Source organism: Erithacus rubecula (assembly GCF_903797595.1).
Source record: "Erithacus rubecula genome assembly, chromosome: 3".
Taxonomy (NCBI): Eukaryota; Metazoa; Chordata; class Aves; order Passeriformes; family Muscicapidae; genus Erithacus; species Erithacus rubecula.
In genome coordinates this window covers 105,814,578-105,827,377 of record NC_136689.1, presented here as the reverse complement: position 1 = coordinate 105,827,377, position 12,800 = coordinate 105,814,578, and the positions used below count along the sequence as shown (strand labels likewise).

Below are 12,800 nucleotides of genomic sequence, written 5' to 3'. Positions count from 1 at the left end.
TACTGTAAATACAAAAGCCAGAAATCTCATTTTATGATTCACCTGAACTAAAGTTCACTCAAGGTATTGCTTCACAGTTTTTGTCAGATTTTGATCATTTAATGTGGTTGCCTAAGTGAGGAAAACCATTTTTGTCAAAACAAGTGGGGTCTATAATTTCTATGTTTAAGAGACATAACTCCTAATTGTTATCAGCTGGCACATCAAACATTTAATATCAAACTGTAATAAACAGCCAAAGTTTTTAATCAGCTTCTTCTGCTTCCTTTTTCGTTTTTCAGTGAAAACTGCGACTCACATGTGTCCTTCTTCAGTCTAAAGTCAGGATTTTGACCTTGAAGAGTCAGTAACAGAAACCACTAAGTAGAATCTGTTTCCTGACTGAATTTCTCTGGAAACAGCCCTGCTTCATCACTTTTCATTTTTGGATATTTTCAAATTTGTCAGGTTTTCAGAGTGGTGAAAAACCTTAAAAACCCCATATCATTGTGGAAAAGTGACTGAGTCCATTGAAAACTTTTCAGAGTTGTGCAGATGCAAAACTGAAGGATTAATATTGATCTCACATTTCAAAATTAACTGGTATCATTCTGGTTTGTATTGATACATGAAAAATAAAGATGGGGACTTTAGTAAAAAAAACCCACAATCACATATACATGTAGCTTAATAACTTCAGATATCTTGTTCGGACAAACCATCCATATATTTGAAATGTCAATAGGCTCCTCCTACACATTGAAGTTTTCTTGCACATGTATTTTACCATTACAATATATGGTACAAAGTACAGGATGTACTTTGTTATCACTATATAAGACAATTCATTATCACTGTGCATAAAACAGTATCTACATATCCATGTTTTGAAATGAAGGTGCAGCTTGTAAAACAAGTTACAAGTGCATGGGAAAAGTGTGCAACACACATTTTAAAGACTTTCTTTGCTTTTAAACTCCCACTCAAACAGATTTCTGTGAAGAAAAAGAATTACAAGTAAAGCTTGCAATATTAGAAAAAGAAAATTGTATTATTGTGTTTGACATTAAAAATTATTTATGAGGGAGAAGAGTCACACCCCTATATGCTGAATCCTTTTATAAGCATTAACAGTGAGTAAAAATTTTCTGCAGTTCCAATAACTCATAACTACAATGTACCATATCTACTAATCAGCAAGTATAACTGTCCTAAAGGTACAAACTGGGTAACTCCTGGAAAAGTTTGTCTAGCAGCAGCAGAAGCTCACAAACTGAGATCAGGAGCTAAGTACAGTGGTATTTTTGGTGCACAAATGAAAATTTGAGTCCATGACTGACCAATACTAAATGCAGCAACTCAGTGAAACCCAGGCTGATTCTCAGTGTCTGAAAACTGCCACTGAATGTTTTATACTGAAGGAATCCCTTCTATCACTTCTTTCCACTGTGTTCCAACAAAATCAGGTTTTTACTCCCATGAATCTCAACAGCAAAACACTCTGTTTTAAAAGGAGCATCTCTTCATACAAGAGTCACTCGATCACATAGCAGTGACTTTGGTCTCAATACCAGCCTGACAAAATATATGATGCATTTCTAGGCTCTGAAAAAATTGCAAACACAGTACAAATACACAGTTCATAGTCTTGTGCACAGGAAGGTTGGGTTAGCTGAGGTACCAAAGAGGAATCTAATTTAGTCTAATCTACACACACACAAATTTCTGGTCATTTTTAATATTATTTTATCATTTAATATAATTTTGGACCTGTACAACATGTGAATTAAGACATTGTAATCGTTGGTTAAACCATGGCTTGTGAGAGCACACTTAACTGACAAAAAATTCAAGTGCATCCTGGACATGTGGGAAATATCTCACCTATTGTAATAATGTAAAAATCAGGTGAAGGCACTCAGCAATCAATCAAGAAACAAATGGATAATTCTTATATGCCAAGAATATCTATGGCACCACCATGGTACTCTGGCATCACTGTAAGATGATCCACCTGACCTAGACTGGACATCTATTCAGATGTTATATACTCAACTAGTTTGGATGAGACATCTAACTTACCCAGTGATTTCTCCAGACTATATTATTTTAGTCCAGAAATTTGAAATTAGCTCTTCCTGGCCATAGAACACATGGAAAGGAAATAATTAGCCCTGGTGGTCAGAAGCCCTTCTCTCACACAAACTTGTTTTTTAGGAACCAGTTTGATGTCAGGAAACTTCTGATATTAGTAACACCCTGCATCACCTCCTACAGGCTTTAACAAAGCCTGCAGTGGAATCTAAACAAGACTGAGGTTTGAGTTTCCAGAAGACTGGGGCAGAGTCACAGGTAGTGGGAACAGTAGGGAAGGATGAGCTTGGGGTGATGGGGAATACAGGAGAACTATGGAAAAGTTAGGAATGTCAGGCTGAGTGCTTAATTTAAGAAGATGTATGAGCATGTGTCAGTGTCAAGGCTGCCACAGATAGTTATATTGCATAACTTAGATGATGTTATTGCAATTAGGTAATGTCATAAAAAGTAATACCTTACTCTGTAGATTACCCTGAAGATATGAACAGTTAAACAAACTTTCAAGAACCTTCTGGATTTTGCTCTCTGAACAAATCATATTGTGCATCACCAAATGTTCCTGATCTCTACAACAAAGCCTCCCAACATGAGAAAAATGCTACATTTCACTAAAAAAAAACCAGGTAGTATCAAAGTCTCAACTGACACTTTTTGACCTGAAATATTTCAGCGGGATTTGAGGAGCAGGGAGCAGTCATTCCCAAGTATATCCAGTGACTAAAAAGGTATAAATTTCAATATCAATTATATTGTGTTATAGCAAAAAAACCCAAAGCAGAACAAAACAAAACAAAAACTAAAACAACAAAACAAAACAAAACAAAAACAAACAAACAAACAAAACAAACAAAACAAACAAAAACAGAACAAAAAATCAAAACAAAACAGAAAAATAAAAAACAAACAAAACAAAACCAAAATATTCAGACATGGAAAATTGAAATGGATTTCAGTTCTTGATTTTAACCCCAGACTTGCTGTTCTGGTAACTTTGAATATTAGTGGACATTTTGCTTAGATGGGAAACACAAGATAATCTCTTTCCAAGTATAGACAGATCTATGAAAAATAGCACTAAGACCCCCAAGGAAACAGAAATCATTTATCTCTTCCAAGCAGGCAACAATAGAATTATATTGATTCTGCAAAATAAGAATTAAGTCTTTTTCTCTCAAGCTCATTTTAAGCTGCATTATTTACTCAGTCATATAAAGAACACATATTCTTTGTTTTCTTACCAGACCCCAGACCATCTGAAGAAGAAGACAAGTTAAAAGCCCAGGCACAGAAAACAACCCCATGTTGTTCTCCAGTCCACAATTGTGCAGATACAGTTTTACACCAATTTGGTATTTAAGACAGTAAATGTCATAAATCAAAACCTTTGTCCTCTCAATGATTAACTCACCTGCCTTACCCACTTTTTTCTTGTCAAGTAAACACATCAATGTCAAGTAAGTCCATCATTACTGTATTGCAATAACTAATAGAAACGCCTTAATTATTTTTAAGAATTGCTGTGAGAAAAAGCCTTGGAGAGAAATTGAAGTACAGGATGAAATGGAAATAAGAAAAAGGAAATACAAGGGAAAGACACACTGAAAAATGGGAAATTTCATCTAAATTTAAGATTTTTTTTCTTTTTTTCTCATTGTGTTTTTAAGCACTAGGACAAACTTCCCAGAGAAGTTGTGGAGTTTCTCTCCTTGATGACAATCAAAACACAGCCAGACAGATCTGAGTGACCTGCTGCAGGTAATCTCCAGCAGGACTGCAGGGGAATTGAACTAGGACATCTCCAGAGGTGCTTTCCCACCTCAGTCATTATGTGATTCAGAGAATAAAGCTGGCAGAAAAATATTTTGAGAAAAAGAAAACTAGCAAGACTCTTGACAAGACATTTATATATTGATAATTGTGAATTTTTGACAGAAATTGAAAATGAGAAATGTGTGTACATTAAAAAAAATCTGGCAGTAACATAATTTCAGTATCCTGCTTTTGGAAAATGCAAAGCTATTTCTATTGTTGATGCATGTGAGACCCTGCATTTATCACTAGCATAAATAATGGCATCCTTCTGGATTACTTACAGATTTCACTCAAATGAAATTTTTAAATGTCAGTACCATTGCAGTGTCACCACTGTCTGTGACTCTTGGGTATTTCTTTACATTTAACCATCTCTTCTACTTCCTAGCTGTCAGTGAGTGCTAGAATTGTCACAGCTTCTTCTTATGCTTAAACTGCGGGTACTTCTGGCAATTGTATGGTCAGGCTTTGCTAACTTTTTACTTTGCCAGACCAACTACTTGTATAGAGCAACACAAAAATTAAGAATGGCATTTAGATTTATTTTTTTTTTTTTTGCAAATTTAGGCTCACAAAATTATTATATCAAAATTAAAAACATGTTGCATTCTATTTTAAGTATCAGAGCTGATAAGAAAGATTATAAGTAATGAGAACACCTAAACCATTTATCATGCTCAGATCCATACTTGTTTCATTGCTGATATATTGAGAAGTAACAGTTATATGTATTATTGTTCTTATAATGGTATGGTCTTTTTCGATGAAAGCAACAAAATAATATATCCCCTACTCACCAATAATGATGGTATCAACTGTTCTGAAATCAGTGGTGTTTGGTAGGTCAAAAAGCTCTTTTGTCAAGATTTCTTCTGCAAGTTCAGCAGCCTTTGAAATCTGCAGCTGCTGGGAGATGATTGGTACGGATTCTGGAGGATGCCCATGCACCAAAAAACCTGAAACCCAACTGTGATTGCAAAACAGATTTGTTTTTATTAGATGCAGTAGCAAATAATACATACCAAGCCCTGGATTTTTTGAAAAGCTGCTGAGCAGGAGCAGGAGATGGAGCATGGTGCTCAGGTGGGAGGGGCAGGCAGGCACTGTACCTTCAGGGAATCCCCTGGACTCCTTGAAATGGTGTGCATCTTGTCCTCTTCTGCCCTCCATCCCAGAACCACACCTCATATCTCCTCCTCTTGGAGTGGAATTTTTCCAGTTACAACATCATCTCACACTTGGCCAGAGTATGAGATGAGACCACAAGGGCTCATGATGCCACCTCCATGTTAACAACAGCTCCATTGTATATTGCTCTCCTTTCACAGGTTAAGCTCCCAACACATTGTTTCTCTTAAGGGTCAAGTTCCCACCAGTTAAACAATAAGGATTTCTTCATTGCCTTTTCTTTATTATCTAGTTGACATGCCTAGCAGTGGACCCAATATGGCAGAGCCTTAGACATGACTTTGGCTCCTGACACACCAGCTATGTGACCCATGGTTAGAACATATCAATATTCCACCATAGGAACAACAGTACATTGCAATGTGGTATCTATCAACAATTAGTTTAATTATACTAAACTAGAAATACAACAAATAATACATAGAAACCAAATACTTAAGGCACAGAGTAACAATAATCCCTTTTTCAACTAATTCCAACCTCAGCAAACCAGGGTTTCAACTGGCGTCTTCTACAAGGTGTTGAATAAATGTCTGTAATTCCTGTAGCTGTGCATGGACAGAGTTAGAATGGTCACTTAAGTTTATACAACATAACTTACCAAAATCTTCACACCCATGCTCATGAGTTTAAAGCTAAAAATCAATTGTTGCTTAATTTTGCAGCATAGTATGTTTTATGCTGTCTATATCAATTAACAAATCAGATATAGCTGTGCTGGTAGCTTTGCTAAACTTTGCTAACCAACTGCTAACTCTATTCACCTCATGAGGGTTTATACATTGGAACCCCAGGAGCCAACGAAGAGGCAGTGATTGTCTTGGTAATGTTCTGGAATTTAGCTGTATCTCTGTAGTCAGGGGTAAAAACATGTATGCTCTGAGTATGACAGTGCTGAGTTTGGTTCTGATGGATGCACACTGAAGTAGTTATATTCAGAGATAAGAGGGTTTGTATTCTTAGGGTGCATGGACTACCTTTAATTGCCACTCTGGCCAAGGTTTGGTCCCAGCACATTAATAAACCTTGTGGGAGTTGCATACATGTAATAAAAGTCAGGGTTAGATGTGCTGTGGTTCAATTACACCAGAGTGAAGGATTTTAATACCATGGTATTATGCCATTGACACACGCACTTATAGGGCTATTCCTTGTGCTAATAAATTTAAAGGTAGTACAGTTATCTGCATTCAAGGTGCCTAAAGTCCAAAACTCCTTTGGGCGTAAATGGGATTCCCTGAGGTGGGACAGCTGTTGGCAGGATCCAGTAGCTGGGCAGGCCACAGGGGTGCTGTCACATGAAGGCTGCAGCTGGTGGGCAGTGAGAGGGACAGATCAGACACATCTTGAATGGGTTCTGAGGCACAGCAGTGCTCAGGCATCGTAAGGTGTGGTCGCCTTAGCCAGAGCCAGCCAGATGGTTTTTCCAAGGAGGGTATGAGTCTGAGGAACCCTGTCAAAACAAGCAGAAGAAAAGTCACCTCCCCACCCCTTTTTCCATTCCCACCTGTGACTCCTGCCACAGAAGTGTTTAGCAGGTGCTCAGCGCCACTGCTGTTCCCTGGAATGGTAATAGCAGCCTGCTTTCTGCTGCTGTCACCTCAGCAGCCACAGAAACAGGTTCCATGGGGGGCAGGTACTACACCTTTGCACTTGAAAAGTAAAACTGCACCTTGAATGAATAGGGAGGGCATAATCCAGCAGAAAATTGACCCAATAGTGCCACTGGGGAATATACAAATAGAAGGTATGGTGTTCCTAATGCATAAAGTCAGTGGATATTAATTTCCCTATTTTTTAAAACAGTGCAGCTATAGTAAAAGTCCTCTGAACCAAAAGTAAAATAAATTTTAAAACCAAACTATATACAACTGAAAATGTCTCTGCTTTTCTCATCCTTCCTCTACACAAAGAGTCTTTTAATCAGGAGGATTTTAGTTTTATCCAAAGGCATCCAGCCCATATGTGCCAAAACCATCCCACAATGATAACCAAAGTGCAGTCAGTAGGGACAATAGGGAGTGTTGTTTCAACATTGGCATACACTGGGAAGGAGAGGAAAGATAACTTCCAGAACAATGGTTTCATTCAACAATGGTGAGAAATAAGAACCCAGTTTTGTTTTAAATCAATATTGAAGGCAGTTGAGTATAATATTACAAATCATAAAAACAGAAAAAGTATGAAAATGACTTAAAGTTATGATTATTAGTAAAGTAATATTATGAAAATGTTAAATCAAGCTACAGAAAATGTTTTTTAAGTTTCTTGTGCCACTCTAAGCCTGATTTTTCTTGTGGATAGACTTACAATCAAGGCTATCAAATCAGCAAAGGTCATACTTTCAGAGCAGATGAAACTTGGTGATTTAAATTAGAAGCACTATCACCTCCAGAAAACTGCTGTAAGAGCTGAGTATTTGGCTCTGTATCCTGCAACACCCCAGTAAGACATAATATCTTTCAGCAGATAAACCACATCACATCAGGACCTCAGTGGACATGTTCACATTGTCAAGGAGCTGAGCACAATTTCCCAGGTAGAAGTCACCTAGCTACCTTGCTCTCCAGTTTTCCTTTGAAGGAAATCAGCCAGCTCTCTTCACATCAAAGCTCTGTGGATAGCTCACTCCCAACCCTCCCCAAAATATAGCATGGACCAGCCTGCACTCTGTAAGTTCTGCTCAGCCTAGCTCTCCAACACAATTGCAAAAAAAACCTCACATTCTTTTCTGTCATACTTCAGAACTTGCAGCACATACTTTGAGATTTATGTAATGAAACCTCCACTCCAAAAAACTGAAACACAAGTTACATGATACATTTTGATTGGAAAAACACATAAAAAATATCAACTTGTAAGGTTGCTTTTGTGCTGTGTGTATACAGAATTTAACACTAAAACTTCACTTGCTACTAACGCGGGGTTGAAAGCAAAATATAAAAAACACTTGCTAACAAATCATGAATAGTTACTTGGATTTTTTGCATCTCTTCCTGGAATCTTAATTCTGGCCTGTAGCCACTGTGTGGTGTCAAAAGCCCAATCAGTAGGGCTTTTTTTGATTTCCAGCACTTCCCTGGGGGTTCCACTCCCCAAGGTTACCTAGCTGCAGTACTTTTCAATTATCTCATCCAGAGGATTTCCTGTTTCATTAATCAAAAGGGTCATTATTACATTTTTACATGCTGGGGGAGCAGTCTTAATCAGTGTATTTCTCACAGTAATAAACAGGGACTTGACATCAGATTGTCAGTGTCCCCAGTAAAAATCACTGCTTTCATTTTTTCCTCCTTCATTCACTGTATACAATCTCACAAGGTATTCCATGGACACTCAGACCCTGGTTAAGTATTTCCTGTGGGGTATTTAATACTACATCCCTGAGCAGCCATGACTAGCAAATGAGTAAGTATCTTGTGCATTAGTTTTAAGTGCTTCCTCTTTAAAATAATTTTTGGCTTAACACCAAGAATTTCTTTCAATTTCCAGCATCCAAGGTAATGAACAAGAGTTATAGATTGCTTAAAGAATCACCAGCAAGGGTATCAGCAAAAACTAGGTTTAATATCAAGTCACAACATGACAAAGTTTGTTGACAAGATTCACTCTGCTACTTACAGAACAGTTAAGGCACCCCAAGTTAAAACAAACAATAACAAAACCAAATAAAAGCCAAATCAAAACAGAATTGAACCAGGAACTAGCTGTGTGTGTGTGTGACAAAAGGGCAGTGAGGCAAGGATAAAGAGGAATATGGCTTAAAAGCTTAATTTCACTCAACAGTACTTTAACTTATACTTTAAACTTAGAAAATTAACAAAGGAACAACACTTAACTTATACCTAACTTAACATGAACTTAAGTTATACCTTAACTGTAACCCTTTAATAGAGTAATCATGCAGCATTTAAACTAATTTTTAATTTAAAACTTAACCTTACTTACAGGCCTAACTTACTGAGATCTTAGATTCAGAGCAGCAGCAGCAACTACAAACACTTGCCTTTGCAACATTATATTGGCCCTCAGCTGTTCTATGTCCTTGTCTTGTTTGACTGTTTTTCAAGCTCTGTATTCTTTTCAAATTTTCTTTGCAACTTTATATGCAAATAACAGGCATTCAGCCATGCATCCAGCATGAAAAATCCACTCTTTAGAGAATTTCTAAGGAGTTTGTACAAACTTTCCCCAATATTTCAACACTTCCGTGGGACCTTTAGCCTCCCATGGCTTGGGCTCAATACTTGCACAAGTTTCTAGCTTGTCCCAAAATGTGCTCCATGGTTCTGGTGTCCAGCCCAGTTGCTCTACTGGAGCCCAAGGCTCCTTTTCATGAAACATTTTACCAATGCACTTATATAAGGACTTGATAATGACAACAAAAATAGTGAGGGCAATTTCTCCATTCTAGTGGTATTGTCCAGAGACAGCACAAATGCAAAGGATTAAGAGTTGTTTCTCATGGAATCTGAAATGTACTTGAGCTCTGTTTACAATACACTACACAACAACAAGTGTGTGACAGTGATGACACTTTGGACACAGATAAACACTACTAAGTTCTCACACACAGCTGGGCACCCAGACTAAGTCTTGACCTCCCATATGCTGCACACACAGAGAACAGTGTTTCCCAGTACAGATATGTGTTTTGCTCTCTTGGTGCAACCACGTGCCCCACTGCCCAAGCCCTGTCCATTCTTTACATCAGTTTTTGTGCTCTGGGCATCCCATCTTCATCACCAATTATGTTATGGGTTCTGGAGGATGCCCATGCACCAAAAAACCTGAAACCCAACTGTGATTGCAAAACAGATTTGTTTTTATTAGTTGCAGTAGCAAATAATACATACCAGGCCCTGGATTTTTTGAAAAGCTGCTGAGCAGGAGCAGGAGATGGAGCATGGTGCTCAGGTGGGAGGGGCAGGCAGGCATTGCACCTTCAGAGAATACCCTGGACTCCTTGAAATGGTGTGCATCTTGTCCTCTTCTGCCCTCCATCCCAGAACCACACCTCATATCTCCTCCTCTTGGAGTGGAATCTTTCCAGTTACGACACCTTACACTTGGCCAGAGTATGAGATGAGACCACAAGGGCTCATGATGCCACCTCCATGTTAACAACAGCTCCATTGTATATTGCTCTCCTTTCACAGGTTAAGTTCCCATCAATTGACCAAATGCATTGTTTCTCTTAAGGGTCAAGTTCCTACCAGTTAAACAATAAGGCTTTCTTCATTGTCTTTTCTTCATTGTCTTGTCACTGTGCACAACAACAGATCAGATATGGCAGGGCCTTAGACATAACTCTGGCTCCTGACAAAGTGATGGTAATGCCTTTGAAGGTGCCCTGGGTTAGGCTGGCCATGTCCACAGCAACCACTACTTCAAACCAACTGGAGCAGATCCATACATTGAAATATCTGGTGGTAAGAACCTGGCATCTATGCTGTACAAATCTCAAAAGATTCTGCTGTAGTCTGACTCTGATCCCAAAGACTGGACATCAGTGGTAAGAACTGGACTGCACAAGGCAGGGATCTGCAGAACATATTCTGGCTTAGTTTCAAAACAAGGGAATTCAATTTGTACATGCCAGAACTACTCTGTGATGTGAGAAAAAGCAAGGTAAATAGGAATGGTGATGATGAAAACGCTTGCATAAAAAATGCACTCCTGATCAAAACTGAAAAACTGTATCCATTGTTTCTTGATTTTAGTACTTTACAAGGGCTTTCCATAAACGGTGAACTCAACAGAAATACAGAAATAGTATCAGAAATACTTGACTTTGAAAGAAAGCCTAACACTCTGCTTTCAGTGGAAATAATCACTACAACTGCTCTCTGTTCCTTATCCCCACTTCTAAGGTCTATCAACCACCACTAGGAGCTCACACCAAATTCTTGCCAATAGTAGATAGAAGGATGAAGGGCTGTATGAACCTCTGTGTCATGGCCACTGCTGCTTTCAGGACTGGCTAAAAAGTGAGTGACCTAAAGAAAATATTAGCAGGTATGGGAATTGGCATAAAGTGACACCAAAGAGGGAAGGCACAAAATTGTCTTCAGGATGTTTTTTACTGTCTAACCATGGAAGATCTTTTCAACAGACCTCATCTACTTTTATGTTCTCTACAATGACAAACATATTGCCTAATTACTTATTATCTGTGTTCAGGCAATATACCTAGCCCTTATTTTTCTTCAGGGTTTTCCTACAGGACTCCTTGCATTTTACTTACCAGATGAATACAGCCATACCATACCTCCAAGACTGAGGACCACAGTAAGAAATAACTGAGTATTACTGGAGATGAACTAATAAAGAGTAGACAGTGTGCACTTTCAGAGGAACAAAAAGAATGGCAGTCTTAGATTATGTCTTTGTTCCACAGCTACCAGGGCAAGTATGTTGAGGAATGCACCTGGTCAAGGTAGCTCAGCTTGCAAGCTGCAGATGGAGGTGCCTGAGAGTCTTGTGAATGGTCAGGCTGAGAAGTTTCCTTAACATATGACAGCCAACATAATGCACGTCCTTTCTTGACACAGTCACAGACCTGTGGAATTCAAGAGTATTATTTCCATTAACATTTTCATCTGCAAGTGGACCACCTGTATCCTGATTGCAAGCTCTAAGTTTGAAGAAAAAAAGTAAATGCAAAGGAGAAGGAGCAGGTCGTTAACTGGTTGGTTGCTTTTTCCTTTCTTGCAATTCTTTGCCTTGAACATGTTTCACAGCTTTTATGAGTGCTAAGATATCTAATGAGCCCTGTGTAACTATAAGAGACACCTGCAAAATCTGAGCCTTTGCCAGTCAATTACATTTCTTTTCCCATAGACTCTCATGCTCTCAAGCTGCTAGAAGAAACAAGGAAAATTAAAAACATTAGAGCTTATTGTGGATCTTGCTGCAGATCTATTGCAAGTGACTGCCTGGATCTCCTGCTGAGCTTACTTTGTAAGCACCCAAAGAAAGATGGAGAGCATCCCAGAGCAGACACCACGCCACCATGCCTTCCTGGTGGCACTATTGCCTGTGAGCTCTTCCACAGCACAGCAATAAAGACACTGCAGTGCTTTTCCCCTGCCTTGCTGCAGAAGAAGGAACATTCATCAAGTATCATCCAATGCAGATGGGAAGCATCACCTGTTTTACACTTCCTTGTAAAGCTACAAAGCTTTGTCATAATCTGTGAAGAGACAGTAAAAGGGGCAAAGAGATTGGGAAAAATGAGTGAAGGAGCACAAGGATGCTCTCTTAAAAGCCAAAGGAACTTAATTGCAAAACACAATTTCAGCTAACTACTGGGAACCATAAACCCAAGTAAAATTAGCTCCATACATATAGTGATTTTTTAGAATTTTTGGTAGGTAGTTTCATATTTGAATAGCTTTGTTTGTCTTCTGTAAGGGAGCAGAGATGCTTTGGTAATTTTGCCATCTGTATACTGCTCAGCCAAAAGTGGTGATTCATGACTGCTCATTGACATTTGTGTGCTACCTGTCTGATTGCAAGTTTCAGTGTCAGCTTCAGTGATATGGATTCATTACATAACATGTAAAGTGCTGGTTTGCAGAACAATACGTGTCCTGCTCACAGCAGTGCTTATAGTTCAAATGTGAAAAGAGCAGGAGGGTCTATTACTCTCAGATAGTGGATTGTCCCTTGCCCTGTCTCAAGACTCCTGCATTATCTTGCACAATTTAGATTCACTTTTT

At 38.6% G+C, this 12,800-nt stretch overlaps 1 protein-coding gene across 1 annotated transcript in view; it reads right to left on the bottom strand.

Annotated features, from left to right (window-relative positions):
• MEP1B (meprin A subunit beta) overlaps positions 1-12,800 on the bottom strand; it is a 49,260-nt gene that overhangs the window by 20,767 nt on the left and 15,693 nt on the right. Inside the window, exon 9 of the mRNA XM_079299543.1 lies at positions 4,686-4,855. Coding sequence (XP_079155669.1) covers positions 4,686-4,855 — 170 coding nt within the window. The remainder of the gene's footprint in view (positions 1-4,685; positions 4,856-12,800) is intronic.